Source organism: Neofelis nebulosa, chromosome 4, assembly GCF_028018385.1.
Source record: "Neofelis nebulosa isolate mNeoNeb1 chromosome 4, mNeoNeb1.pri, whole genome shotgun sequence".
NCBI lineage: Eukaryota > Metazoa > Chordata > Mammalia > Carnivora > Felidae > Neofelis > Neofelis nebulosa.
In genome coordinates, this window is record NC_080785.1 from 55,628,595 (window position 1) to 55,644,330 (window position 15,736).

Sequence of the window (15,736 nt, forward strand, 5' to 3'; positions counted from 1 at the left end):
CCAAACATTTAAGGAAGAGTTAACACCTATTCTCTTGAAACAGTTCCAAAAAATAGAAATGGAAGGAAAACTTCCAAACTCTTTCTATGAAGCCAGCATTACCCTGATTCCAAAACCAGACAGAGACCCCACTAAAAAGGAGAACCATAGATGAATTTCCCTGATGAACATGGATGCAAAAATCCTCAACAAGATATTAGCCAACCAGCTCCAACAATACATTAAAAAAAATTATTCACCACAACCAAGTGGGATTTATACCTGGGATGCAGGGCTGGCTCAATATCTGTAAAAAAATTAAAGTGATTCATCACATCAATAAAAGAAAGGACAAGAACCATATGAGCCTCTCAATAGATGCAGAGAAAGCATTTGACAAAAGACAGCATCCTTTCTTGAGCAGGTTAAGAAATAGAATGTGCTCGGAGCCAAAAAAGTAATTGCCCATGGCAGCCATTAGTACCTCCTCTCAAAAATGGACATCATCTTTACCTGAGTAGATTCATACAATACGTACTTCTGGGTCCACCTTCTGTAAATTAACATTTTGTTAGTGAGGCTTATTCATGTTATTAGGTACATTTTTTCATTGCTAAGTGGTATGCCATTTGAGGAACATACCACTCTGCTGTTAAAGTATATTTAGATGGTTTGCAGTTTGGGTCTATGATGAATAATAATAATGTAGGTTTGAAAACTTTTGTATATGTTTTTCGGTTCACATATGTATACGATGAGAAGAAAAAATGCTGAATAATGTATTCTTTTAAAATTTATTTGAGAGAGAAAGAGAGCATGCACAAGTGGGGCAGGGCAGAGAAAGAAGGAGAAAGAGACAATCCTAAGCAGACTCCACCATGCTTAGCACAGAGCCCAACGTGGAGCTTGATCCCAAGACCCTGGGATCAGGACCTGAGCCCAAAGCAAGAGTCATAGGCCCAACTGACTGAATCACCAAGGCACGCCAATAATGTATTCTTATACTCATGTTTATAAGTCACCGTTAAATAGATTTTCTGAGTATTTCTATCAACTTACAATCCCCATGGCTAGATAGAAGATTCCCCTGTCCCATATCCTTACCATTATTTAATATTTTGAGTTTAATTTTAGCCTTTTGGTGCAATTGATCTTGCTATCTCATTGTGTGAGTATAAGTTTTTCTTTTTTTTCCTTTTTTTTTTTAAATTTTTTTAACGTTTTATTTATTTTTGAGACAGGGAGAGACAGAGCATGAACGGGGGAGGGTCAGAGAGAGGGAGACACAGAATCTGAAACAGGCTCCAGGCTCTGAGCTGTCAGCACAGAACCCGACGCAGGGCTCGAACTCACTGACCGAGTATAAGTTTTTCTAATGCCAAGTCATATCCAAGTCTGAGGAGCTATCTCTACAAACTGAAAAAATGGGGAAATCCACCAATTCGTGATTTCCTCACCAGTTCTTCCATCCCCATGATGTCAAAACAGTGCCATGCGGTTATCAAGGTGTCTTCGGCAAGAAAACAAACAAAAAAAGTGAAAACGAACCAGAGAAGATTAGCTCCGTGGATGAGCACTTGATAGTTATGTTCTTTTGTTTCTAAATTTCAAGTAAAATCTTTTATTTTAAATCAGCAGCACGTAGAAGTCCTTGATATTGGTGTATTTGGTCTATTCATGTATTGAGACATGCGTATGTGAATCCCTAACTAACGTGTATCAATCTGCTTTTCCAGTGTAACTACCCCAAAATTCAGCGGCTTAAAAAAACAACAACTTCTTAGCTTCCAACTGTGTGTGTTGGCTTTTGGATTACCTGAGCTGGTTACCCTGTTTGTGGTCCCTTGTGATCAATGGCTTCTCTCTTATATGTGATGATTACCCAGCTGGTAGCTCGGGTATGGGCATATGCCTATCATTCAGTAGGCTAGCCTTGGCTTGTTCATGACAGGGTGATCAGAGGTTTCTGAATAACAGAAAGGGGGTAAGTCCCAGTGTGTGTGACCTTGTCAAACCTCTTGCTGATGATACAATGGCCAAAACAAGTCACATACTAATCCAAAAGGAGAAACCAATTCTACCCTTGATAAAAATTGCACCAAGACACTAAAAGGGCCTGGATGCATGGAGGGGAAGAATTTGTGGCCATTTTTACAGTATTATATTTTAAGTATTTTTGTTTCTTTACATTATTCCTTGCTCAGAAACTAAAGACATAGTACCTACTGTTTTCCCCATTTGGTATACAAAGAAACTGATGTTCAGAAAAGTAAAGCAGTAACATAGCTACTCATCAACAGAAGCAGCTCGTGTAGGATTTCAAGGTCTCTGTTCTTATCATCCTGCCTTCTGATGGATGGCTGATACGCCTGTTTTGTCTAGTTACATACAGTTAACATTTCAACAGTCACATTTTTTTGTGTGTGTAGATCTAGATTTCCATCTGGTATCATCTTCCTTCTGCCTGAAGCACTTCCTTTAACATTTCTTGTATTGACAGTCTGCTGGTGATGAAATCTTTCTGATTCTGAATGTCTGAAAACATCTTCATTTTGCATTCACTTTTAAAAGATATTTTCACTGGATAAAGATTTGTAGGTTTTTTTTTCTTGCAGTATTTTACAGCTGTTGGTCCACTCTTTTCTCATTTGCATGGAGAAGCCTCTCATCATGTTTCCATTTATTCCCCTGTGCATAATATGACTTTATGGATGATCTTTGAATTTATCACTGGTTATAACCAATCTGACTAACCTGGTATAGTTTTCTTTGTAGTGTGTGCTTGTGTTCACAATTAAGCTTGAGCTTAAATCTATAGATTTCTTTTCATCAATTCAGAAACCTCTTGGCTGTTATTCTGCCAGGATTTTTTTTCTGTTTCCCTTCCTCCATTTGGAGATGTCCAACATACACACATGGAACTTTATCTTTTCTGCATCCCTACTTACCTTTTGGAACATACTAATAAAGCTGTCACTTTTAATATCTTTGTCTAACATTTGTATCAGTTTTAATTGATTTGTTTCCTCATTATGAGAGTTAGATATTCTTGCCTTTTTACATGTCCTCTAATCTTTAGTGGTATATCAGACATTGTAAACATTGTAAACTTACTCTGGACCTGAATACATTATTATTCCTATCTTCTTGAGCTTTGATTTGGGATGCAGTTAAATTACTTGCAAACATTTTGATCTTTTTGGATCTTGCTTTTTTTTTTTTTAAAGTTGATTCATTTTGAAAGAGAGAACTAGAGCACACATGTGAACCAGGGAGGGATGGAGAGGGAAAGAGAGAATCTCAAGCAAGCCTTGCACTATCAGCGAGGAGCCCCACATGAGGCTCAATCCCATGAACCATGAGATCGTATCTGATCCACAATCAAAAGCCACTTAACTAATTGAGCGACCCAGGTGCCCTTGGATCTTGCTTTCAAGACTTATTTGGCAGGGGTGTCCGGGTGGCTCAGTTAAGTGGCTCTTGATTTCAGCTCAGGTCATGATTTCACGGTTCATGGGATGGAACCCACTTGAATTCTCTCTTCCCCTATCTGCCCCTCTACCGTTCACTCTCTCTCTCTCTCAAAAACAATTTTTTAAAAAGGATTTGTTTGACAGAACTGGAACAGTATGTAATCCAGGGCTAATTATTCCCACTGCTGAAGACTATAAGAAGCCCCTCTAAAAGTTTCTGGGGTTCTCGCTCTACAGTTCTTTCCTCTTTGGCACTCAGTTCTGCAAACTCCAGCTACCTTGTTCTCCTTGGATTCTCAGCTCAGATCCCTCAATTCAAAAGAGCCTACTAGATCATGCCCGGCTCCCCCTCCCTGTCCCATACTTGGAAACTCACTCAAAGAAGCAAATGGGACCATCAGAGAGCTCATCTCCTTTGTTCCAAGTCTGTCATGAATTGTTATCCTCTGTTGTCTGATGTCCAGGGACAAGAAAGTTGTTGTTTCATATATTTTGTCGGAGTTTTGGTGCTTTCAAGCAGGTGGGTAAATTCAGCTGCTACTCCATCTTGCCCAGAAGCACAAGTGTATCTCTCTTTGTGGTTTTAATTTGCATTTCTCTGATGACTTAAGAAGTGAAAAAACTTTTTATGTTTACTGGTCTTAGAATATCTTCTTTTGGCAATAGCCTGCTTCGTAAGTATTCTGCCCCCTTTTATACTGGATTATCCATCTGTCCTTGCTTCTTTGGACGTAAGAATTATTTTTATATTCTGCCTATAAGTCTTTTTTTTTAAGGCATTGCCAACATCTTTTCCAACTTTGCGGCTTACAGTGTTAATCTCTTAATAGTATCCTTTGATAAGGCAAAGTTTTCAACTTTAACACAATCAAATCCATCAACCTTTCCCTACACGCAGTACTTGAATATCCAACTTAAATTTTTGCTCCCTGTGGCACCTGGGTGACTCAGCTGGCTGAGCATCTGACTTCCACTCAGGTCATGATCTTGCTTTTTTTGGAGTTTGAGCCCTGCATCAGGCTCTCTGCTGTCAGCACAGAGCCTGCTTCAGGTCCTCTGTGTCCCTCTCTCTGCCCCTCCCCCGTTCATGCTCTGTCTCTCTCTGTCCCAAAAATAAAATAAAAAATGTTGAAAAAAAAAAATTTTTTTAAATAAAACCATTTTAAAAAATGTAAAAAAAAAATTTTTGTTCAAAGATCATTCTTTCTCAGATGTTATACACTTCATTGTTGCACCTGTCAAATTTACATCTACATCTACCTAGAACTTTTTAGATACCATTTATGGTAAATCCCCTTTTCCACCATTCCTGCACATTCATACCCAATTGACCTTAGAATGATTCATTATCATGGTCTGATCCTCTGCTTAACATCTTCCTTGGTACCCAATTCCAGTTCCAGTTTGTATTTTCTGTTTTTTCCCTTTCTTTCAGTTCCATGACACTGATCAAAGTTCTGATCAGGTTTTCAGACTCTTTGTCATATTTTGTAAATCATCAAATGTTGCCAAGAAAAAATCAACAGGAAACATTAGGCAAATCTCTCTGTGCTTTCTTTCTGCTCATATCTTAGCCCCTGAACTCTAGACTTTTCTTTGATGCTCTTTAAATACTCTGATGCACATATTAAACTGATTTAATTAACTGTTTCATCCAGCTTTTCTAGTTGTTCCCAGAACGCACAGTACTCTGTGAAAAGCTCATCTGCTATGGCCAGATGCCCTGCCAACTGAATTTAAGCTGGAGCTGAACAACTTATAACAGGTGACATCAAACAAAGGCCAGGACCAGGAGTTCAAGATGCCAAAAAGAGGGTGAAAACTCCTTAGTGGCCGGGTGCCACATTTATAAGGCTTAATTTTTGGATCTCATAACATTAAGGTAATATTTTATTTTACCCACACATTGTAATACTCCTGATTTTGTTGTGTAACTTCTACATTGGCTGTGGAGAGAACTCCAGTAAAAGAGAGGCAACAGAAATCAAAGCAGGGGCAAAGCGTTTACAAAATGAATACAAAAAGTGAATATATTGTTATACAATTTGTGGTTAACCCTATATTAACTATTCTGGCAGGACAACCAAGGTTAATCCTCACGAGATATATAATTTATGACTTAAAGTGAGGTAGTCTATTTCCTTGTCACACCTAAACGTCTCTGTCCTGTGAATATTAGGCTACCTTCACATGAAGGCATTCATTTAAATCATGACCTATTCCCCAACTATGTCAAGTGAACCTACTGTCCTCCAGGAATTTCTATGACAAACTCCACTTAGGTGAGCAGCTTCTACTTCTCACTGCGGACTTGAAGGTCAACAGAGACAAGAGGAGGATGGTCAAAACCATGACCATCTTCTGATCTGTTTGCTTCTGCTGCCTCTTCCCCACTCCATCCTCAGTCCCAGCCTAAACTCAAGGGCACCCGCTCCCACCATTTTAGCTACTAAACAGTCCTCCAGCTTTCTGCTTCCTCTAAAAAGGTGGAATTTTTCACTGATCTTATTTCAGCTAAAACTGCTTCACTCTTGCATGCCCTCTACTAACCACTTGAATTTTGAGACTTTTCCTCTTAGTGATTGAAGGAAGACTAATCCTTGTCAGAAAAGGTGGTAACACACTATGAGTGACAGGTGGGCTCCATCATCCGGATTTCTGAAATTCCTGTGCTGAGACACAGTCACTCTATCACAGACACAACCAAACGCAAGCACTGTACAGAAACACACTGTGCTTGTCGTACATATGTGCCCCTTGAAGATCCAGCAGGGTTTTCTGTCGCCTAAAATTAAGCCCATTTTTCACAAGCGCCTTTCCAAATGCCCTTATTTACAGTTCATTATGGGCATTAGTTTAGTGCCATCTGCGCAATCACTGCAAATTTGGAGATTTCTCAAAAGACAACTTGGCAGATTTGCTCTCGTGTAGATTTGGGTCGACCACACTGCGGGACACTGCTTGATGAAAACATCAAACGTTTCTGGGCATACGAATGCCTGACCTTCTCATTTAAGATTTTATCTTTAAGTACTCTCTACACCGTGGGGCTTGAACTCATAACCCCAAGATCAGGAGTTGTATGCTCCACCAGCTGACCCAGCCAGGTGCCCCCTCATCTTTTGGTTTTAGAGAATACACTGTGGCCTCAATTTCTCCTACAGTGGATTCCTGGTGGCCACACTAAAACAAGTAAAAAGAGGGGCACCTGGGTGGCTTAGTTGGTTAAGCGGCCGACTATGGCTCAGGTCATGATCTCCCCATTCAGAGTTCAAGCCCCACATCGGACTCTGTGCTGACAGCTCAGAGCCTGGAGCCTGTTTCAGATTCTGTCTTCCTCTCTCTCTCTGCCCTTCCCCTGCTCCTGGTCTCGGTCTCTCTCTCCCTCCCTCCCTCTCTCTCTCTCTTAAAAATAAACTTAAAAAAAAATTTTTAAACAAAAACTAAAAACAATAAATAAAACCAGTAAAGAGAAACAGGGAAAAATTATTATATTTTACCTAGTATATCCAAAATACTTTGAATATGTAATAAAAAAAATAGTAGACATTTCATATTCTTTTCTTCAGAGTAAATCTTTGAAATCAGGTGTGTATATTTACAGCATATCTCAATTTGGATTTTCCATCCAAAATATGTGATCTGTATCTCGACTTCATCAGATACACTATTACAAAGTAGATTCACATGCTCAAGTTGTTTCAAACACATTCATATTTTCCAATAACTGCATCAAATGCCAGTATTTAAATTTAAATCAATTAAAGTTTACTGAAGTTAAAAATTCTGTTTCTCCGTTGCCACATTTCAAGGGCTCGGTGGTCAGAGTTGGCTCACGGCGACCCCACATGAGACAATACAAATGTAGCTCAGTGCACTGCAGGTTTGTGTGTCTTCAGTGTAGCTCCATCACGGAGAAGATTTCACTCCATGCAGTGAACAAGGCAAGAGTAAATGTGCAAACTCTTCTGGGACAAAAAATCTCTCAAGTTATTAGGAATCAGTGGCTAAAAACGATGTCGACGACACAAAATTGTCAGCTATTTAAAGGCACTACATAACAAAGGGACCTCTATTCTGTCTGCCTTTACCACTACACCAGCCACTTGAAAAATACAAAGGGATGTTTTTCTAAAGGGGGGAAAAATCAAAGAATGTTAATAATGAGTCATGGGTAACTTCAAATCAGTTGCACATATTGTTGCACCATGCCAATAAATCCTGCAAGCACACCTCTAAATTTGTATTTCTATAAGCAACTACCAGAGATTCTGATCACTGAAGTTAAGCAGGGCCCACACAGAAGTCCTTTAGATCATTCATGCCGTTGGGAGGTCAGGGTGGGTTCCGGAAGAAGGACAGCTGTAAAACTTGATCTTAACCAAGCTTACCAACAGCTAATAATCACTGAAGGCACTCTAGACACACTGATTTCATCACTCTGGTATTCCAACTCACTTGGGAATTTCTGCTTCGAGGATGGAGGCTGTAAGGGTATCAGACCTCCCTGGCTGATCAAATTCCACAATTAACTGCAGAACCTCTCACTTTGGCTCACACTGTTAAATTGACTGCGGTGGGTAGAGGAGGGGGCCTCAAGAATTCAAGTCCTTCTCAAGATGTCCACATGAGTTATCTACCCACAAAGGGTTTCTTTTCTGGTGAAATTGCATTGTTATTCCACAAGCTGCAGTTGCCATGTTATTTTGGTCACACGACAGGGAGCACATTCAGGAATTCAAGTACAAAAGGCAGAGGCGGAAAAGCTGTGGCTGGTGGTCCAAAACGGATTCCGAGAGTGAAAAGAAGGTAAGAGTGCAGCAAGGCCAGGCTATGTGGCTTCACTGCCAAAAGCATTAACTATTCCCTAGTAAGCGACCAAGAATTCCAAATGCACCTGCACTTTGCAGAACCATGCCAGGCAAAGAAGCTGACTGTGGCTCTGGATGACCCAAACTGCCCGTAGCTCCTTACCGATTCCCAGTCCCCACACCCACCCTCCACTCCCCCGCGACTGTTAGTCACTCCTGAGTGGTTATTTCTACCACAGATGAAGTGAAACACCATTTAAAATAATGAACCTTTACTAACAGTGGGATAGCATTTTATGTGAATTTCAGTTGTTGGAAGTTTCATTAATGTAACTAAAAGATCTCGGTGAAATCGTTTTTTGAGGACAATTTAAAATATCAGTTTCGAAAACATGAAAAACGTAATCCTTTCCAAGCTGACGGTCAAGACCTCTGTAAACCATGTTTGCTCTGTAGCCAGGTGGCTAGACTCTTTTGCTCATAGGCAGCAACACCCGCCTCCTTTGGTCAGCATGGGGTAGACAGCACTGCCGGTGGCATTCATCAGCATGGCTGTGAACAATTTTGGAAGCCCCTGTACTGTGGTCTTACTATTTCAGCTTCACTTTCACATCTTTTGAATGTCTTATAGCATGTAGTAATTCATTAAGGAGTGGCAGCAGCACTAGGACCGGGCAACGGAGGTGAATCAGAGATTTAGAACTTCTGATTAAAATATTAGGAAGGAGGGGGGTGAGAGGGCTTCCACTGCGAGTCCTACGGGTGTTAGAGAACCTTCTAACATTGAAGTGATACTGAAAACATAACAATAATGATTTAAATGTTACACTTTTGAAGTTTTTATATTTATATTTATATATACATATAAACTCAGCCTCTAATTTAGGAAAGATAATGGAAAAAAAAAAAAAAAGTTGGCATCAGGGATGCTTGTCCCAAGGAGCCAACCTGTTGTCTGGCCAAGGCGAAGCATTTTTTCATTCTTTGAAAGGAGATAAAGAGAACTGGTGAGCAGAACAGTAATGACCTGTTCCACCAGCACCAGCCCAGTACTTCAACTAAGGACAAAGAGGCATTGAGAACATGCATGTTCCGAAGATGGCAAAAAGGGGTTAGGACGGGTGGGTCCCTCCAGGGCCTGTAAGACACAACCTCAACTCCTTTCCATCTTCTGCTTCCATATACCCTTTCTATACAAAGTACTGCAGGGAGGTGGGGACTAGAAGTGGCATCCTTCATGCCTATGACTTATCAGCCCACAAGGAGACGCTGTGCCTTTTCCTCACTCCTTATGGGGAAGGTAAAGAATTCTTTGGCCCAACCAAGTGAGATAGGTGTTGAAGAATCACTCACAGAAGCTATAGGTGCCTCTAGGAAGTCAATCTGTGACATGTACCTCTTTGGACATTTGATGTAGAAAAGGAGAAAGAAGATATAACCCGATGGCCGATTTCACTGCCCAGAGCAAGAACAGGAAGTGCTGACACAGAGTTGGTTCTCTAATATATATCCCCTAGGAGTTTCCCCTGTGCTCCCTGAGGACTGGCACCTTTATTCCACAAGGGACCCAACAGGTGGATGCTTGCTGGTGAGGACACAGAAGAGTAAGTCATTGCTGGTCCAAGAATCAGGAGCAAATATCATGAAAGGCCTTGGGATGCCTGGGTGGCTCAGTCAGTTGAGCATCCAAATTCTTAATTTCGGCTCAGGTCATGATTGCAGGGTTGTGAGATCCAGCCACATTGACAGCACGGAGCCTGCTTGGGATTCTCTCTTTCACTCTCTCTCCCCCTCCCCAGCTCATACTCTCTCTCCCAAAATAAATGAATTTAAAAAAAAGAAAAAAAGAAAAAGAAAAGCAATGACTGACAGATGATAGCCCTGCCCTCTCTCCATGATAAACAGGTGGGAAGGGGATGTACAATAAAATAATCACCATCTCCCTTCCAGCTCCAAACTTATTGTGTGAAAGCCTGGCCTCAACAAAGAGATAAGTCTGGATTGTTAACTAGACCTTGCTGAGCTGCTGTTGGTTTCTTTCATTTTTTTTTTTTTTTTTTTAGTAAGAAAAAGAGACCAGGATGTTAGATACCTATCCCGTGTGTTATACAGTAGTCTGCTACTTAAGGAGATACAGTAGGGCACATGTGCGATTAATAACCATAGAAAATAAAACTTGCACAAGCCTGTATTCTCTGTAATTAATACTGTTCAGTAAACCAGTCATACAAGTATTTACTATGTTTAAGGAATATAATTAAAAGAAAAACAATGTTATCCTAGTACAGATTTATACCTTTCTCTTCTCATGTATGTATTGAGAATTTAATTTAGAATGATAAATATTTTGGATTTCAAAGCCTTCCAGAACATGTACCTGTAATGGAATATGATACCTTCCACCTCACAATCAGCCGCGAGGTTCTACCTGCTGGTCATGAGAATGTTCCCAGGAAGCAACTAAAGCTTAAGTGGGCTTATGACTGCTCTCTTTCAGACTAGTTTAAACAAACAAACAAACAAACAAAAAAAACACCCCAAACATACAATTATGTGATACATCAATGAGAGATGGATATACTGGATTGCTAGTCAATGTAATCAGACAAATTATATTTACAAAGCCATCTGGAAGTTAGTGTGAATATAGGAAACTATAACTGAGGGCTGATCCTCAAAATGCTGTCCAAGTTCAACTAACAACTCTGCATTAATAGCACGAATGCACTCATATTATCAGCAGCAAGAAGAGCCATCTTTCGGTGACGAGCCACCAAATTTAGGGTCGAAAAGAAGCGATGAGTGTGAGAAAAATAATCAAGATAAATGCTGTATCCAAAGAACAGTAGAATTCAGGAAACTACAGTGTGAAGTGATACATATTCTAAAGACAATGCATAGAAATCTCTAGAGAAAGAATGTCGACAGAAATCCTCAATGATAAAGCACAACTTAGAGCTTTACAACAATCTTGTCTGTGGTCAGGTCCAGGACTGAGAGCCTCTGTCAGCTGTAAACACTGCAATACCTACGTGGATGTCAACAACTCAATAGGAAGTCAAAGGCAACATCCTCTCAATGTGTACAGGAAGGAATGCTTCGGGATTTGTACTGAGTCTGTGATCTGAGCCCTCAGGTTACAAAAGATAATAGCTGCTTTTATTTGCTGTAAATATTGTCAGGGGTGGTGTTCTTGCACAGGTGAGGGAAAATTAGAGGGCTAGCTGGAGGACCAACATGAAATGACACAGTCCACCTCTGACACCACTCAAGACTTATGAAGGTGACTCAGGAGTCAGGGAGCAGTACAGAGACCCCACAACAGTCTTGTTCCAAGGGACCCATTCTCCCCTAAGAAAGCTGCTAACCAGGCAGAAGACACTCCAGGCCCCGTCCCAGAATTCTGGGGGATTTGGAGCCAATGGTTCTTCCATTAACTTCTTGCAGGGCCCTAAGCCTTGTGCATATGATATCCTTTCCCTTTACTGAGGACCTGGTTCCTTCGGCACCACCTCTGACATCCCTCTGTTGCTGCATCACCCATTTTTATTGCTGATTTTCTATCTCCCGGCACATGTGACACGGCAGGTGGCATTTGACATGACAGAGAAAGTGTGGCATTCCTTAGCTAACACAGAATATGACCCTTGCAAAAAATATATATTCCTTACCTGTTTAGGCCGAGCTCCCTTCGAGAGAATGTCAAGTAAGTCTGCAGGAGAGATGAAATAGAACCTCGGGAAAGCCACACGCTTGGTTTCCAGGTACTCAGCAAGAGCTTTTTCACAAAGAGAAAGCCTGTGGAAATGAAAGATCTTTACCTGCCTATCTTCCCCATTCAGTTATTAAAACAACAACCATACAAAACCCAGCTCCTCTCATCTGTCTGCTCACCATAATAAGCTTATTGTTGAACAGGTAGCCTGACTCCCTCTCTGTGACCCCAGCAACTTGCTTGTGCCTAAGATACGCATCATGCCAAACAGGAGGAGACAGGTACAAACACACCACCAGTCAAGGCTAAACAGAGATCAGACTTAGGTTGAGGTCACACCTCGCTTTAAAAAAATTTTTTTTTTTTTAACATTTATTCATTTTTGAGAAACAGAGACAGTGTGTGAACGGGGGAGGGGCAGAGAGAGAGGGAGACACAGAATGTGAAGCAGGCTCCAGGCTCTGAGCTGTAAGCACAGAGCCCGACGTGGGGCTCAAACCCACCGACCGTGAGATCATGACCTGAGCTGAAGTCCGATGCTCAACTGACTGAGCCACCCAGGTGCCCCACTCTTCACTTTTCTTAATAACCCTCCTACTTGCCAAGAGAAACTGGGCTTGGCATCACTCATCCAGAGTGTAAAATGTATCAGTTAAGATGTAATTGGTTTAAAGTCTTCCTTTCCCCAGTGAATGCCTATGAACCACAAGTGGCTTCAACTCTCTCTGGTATTCAGAGGAGTCCTAAGATTCAGAATAATTTCTGCTTTATTGTTCTTAGATAACCCCAGAGACTCCAACATCACTAAGAAATAATTAACTGCTGGGGCACCCGGCTGGCTCAGGTGGAAGGGCATGCAATTCTTGATCTTGGGATCATGAGTTGAGCCCCATGGTGGGTAAAGAGATTACTTAAGTAACGAACGAAAGAAAGAAAGAAAGAGAGAGAGAGAGAGAGAGACAGAGAGAGAGAGAGAGAGAGAGAGAGAGAGAGAGAAAGAAAGAGAGAAAGAAAGAAAGAAAGAAAGAAAGAAAGAAAGAAAGAAAGAAAGAAAGAAAGAAAGAAAGAAAGAAATTAACTAACTTCTGTGGAAATCTACCCTTTTAAAATTATGGCCAACTTTACCTCTAAAAAACTTCCAGAGCATGAATAATTTTGTTTATGTAATATTCATTTTTATCTACAGCTCTTTTCTACCTTGCAATAAAAAGTAATCACAGTTCTGCACAAACTTCTTTTAGTACCTGACTGCCCATTTGTAATCAAAAGCCAGAATATACAAATGGCCTTTAGGACAAAGATTTCATAAATACTAACATGCTTTCTAAGGGTAATTTCTAGTATTAGCTGTATACCCAAAAAAAAGACTTGAAATTATTAAGTGCATTCCAAGTTGCTGGCAGAGAAGAGATGCTTAATAAATATTTGGAGGATAGTTCAATAAAAGAAGTGATCATTCATGTCAATTCTCTTGATAATATTCTCATTTTACTACTATGATAGCCCGTTTGGAAAAGAGAAATGTATTTGATTTACATTATCTATGTACCACTGAATATGTCCAAGGTAACTGGACAACTATAAGCAAAATCATAAATTTACTAACAGTTGTATCTACAATAACATGATGTTAAATGCTGTAACATACTTAAAAGCAATCTCATAAAATTATAACAAATTCATCACTTCATAGTTTTATCATTACCTGTATTGCAAATCTTTAAGTTTTTCATAGAGATTAGGTCTGCATGTTGCTTCTAGAACGTTCTTTATTTTAGCTGTCTTCAACATTAACTCCTGTATGAAAGTATAAGGTGGAGCCATTGATATTAGAAATTACTTTTCTAAATTTTTCATCCATTTGAGGAATTTAAAAATGAAGAACAGGGGCACCTGGGTGGCTAAGTTGGTTAAGTGTCTGTCAACTCAGGTCATGATTATTCAGTTTGTGAGATCGATCCCCACATGAGGCTCTATGCTGACAGTGCAGAGCCTGCTGGGGTCGGTCTCTCTCTCTCTCTCTCTCTCTCTCTCTCTCTCTCTCTCCCTCCCTCCCTTCCTCCCTTCCTCTCTCTGCCCTCCATTGTTTGCTTGCTCTCTTGCTCTCAAAATAAGTAAATACTAAAAAAAGATTTTAAATAAAAATGAAGAATTGTAAGAAAATAAGGCAAAAGAGACTTCTAACCCCATGTCTGCTCACTTTTGCTTTTAAACTTTTAGATGAAGGCCAAAAACAAGGTACAATCACACAGTTTTTATCAAAATAAATTCGATGGGCATTACCACCATTCTGGGTCCAAACAAAAAGAATCGAGACAGAGAACCCAGAATCTTAGAGTATATTCACATATGAAAATCAGACGAATACTCAGCAGTCTATTCTTTCTTCCTTAAAAGTTAAAATAGTATGGGGATGCCTGGGTGGCTCAGTCAGTTAAATGGTCAACTCTTGATTTCGGTTCAGGTCATGATCTCACGGTTCATGAGTTTAAGCCCTGCATCAGGCTCTGCGCTAGGAGCTTGCTTGGGATTTTCTGTCTCCCCCTCTCCCTGAACCTTCTCCATTCAAAAATAAAGTAAATAAACATTAAAAAAATAAGTTAAAATATACCTCTGGGTGTTCTTTAGATAGGAAGAAAGATAGTTATTCCCCATTTCTATATAAAAACGTATAGCCACTACTCTTTGCTGAAAGTCTTTCCAATCATTTATCATTATCATGTGTACATCTCTATGTGTTGTCTGTGGCGCGTATGAAATAAACAAGTAACTAGTAGTATTGTTACTGGCTTCCCCAACCCCCCTCCACCCGCCCGAAGTACTTTACTTAATTAAGACCTTACTGCAAGGGTCAGCAACCCAGGGCTTAAGGGAAACATCAAGCCTGATGCTTCTTTTTGTATGGCTAGGAGCAAAGTATAGTTTTTACATTTTTAACCTGTTCAAAAAAAAGTCAAAAGCAGCTTAACATTTTGTGACACGTGAAAATTCTAGAAAACTCAAATTTCAGTGACCATAAGCAAAGTTTTATTGGCACACAGCCACACCCATTTATGTAGTGTCTGTTTTCTTTCACACTACAGTGGCAGTGTAGAGCAGTTATGACAGAGACCATAAACAACTACAAAGCCTAAAATACTTACTATCTGACCCTTCCCTAGATAAAGCTTCCTGATCGGCATCCTACAACGTGAAAGCGTATTTTTAGAAATACCCCCAAATTATGTTTTTTATAAGATTTTTATATTGTTTGGAAAACTCTGCTATGCTAGAAAATAGTCTGTCTTCTATGAACCTTAAATTCAGCATCTAGTCCATCGAATCTTCTAGCATCTTTCACAAGCTGGATTCGAACATCTTCCGAACAAACGAAGATGCTTTCCAGGTGAGACCAAGTTCGCTGGACTTCCATCCAAGCAAAGATGACTAAGTCTGCAATGTTTAATTTATTTTGCCAGCTTAACACTTGTTCAATAAAGTATTCCACATATTTGCTTTGAAGGAGAGTCTGCAACTGAACCTAAAACAAAGGAAAAGAATGGTAAGGAACAGCTCAGGTGGGCGACTGAAAGTACCGTGAAGGAGGGGCCATACCCGTTTTGTTTACTGCTGGATTCCCAGGATCTAGCGTGCCATACACGGAATAAGCATTCAGTATTTGCTAAGTAAATGAACGATTGGCATTCAATATTCATACAGACGTTTTTTTCCAAAAGAAAAAAGATAAGTAGCAGCAACTGCATTTCATGTGTCTTCCA

The 15,736-nt window shown here is 40.1% G+C and overlaps 1 protein-coding gene across 1 annotated transcript in view; it reads right to left on the bottom strand.

The window, feature by feature from the left end:
* DNAH11 (dynein axonemal heavy chain 11) overlaps positions 1-15,736 on the bottom strand; it is a 367,119-nt gene that overhangs the window by 253,486 nt on the left and 97,897 nt on the right. Inside the window, exons 26-28 of the mRNA XM_058724852.1 lie at positions 15,274-15,498; positions 13,684-13,775; positions 11,935-12,061 (exon numbers count right to left, since the gene is read on the bottom strand). Coding sequence (XP_058580835.1) covers positions 11,935-12,061; positions 13,684-13,775; positions 15,274-15,498 — 444 coding nt within the window. The remainder of the gene's footprint in view (positions 1-11,934; positions 12,062-13,683; positions 13,776-15,273; positions 15,499-15,736) is intronic.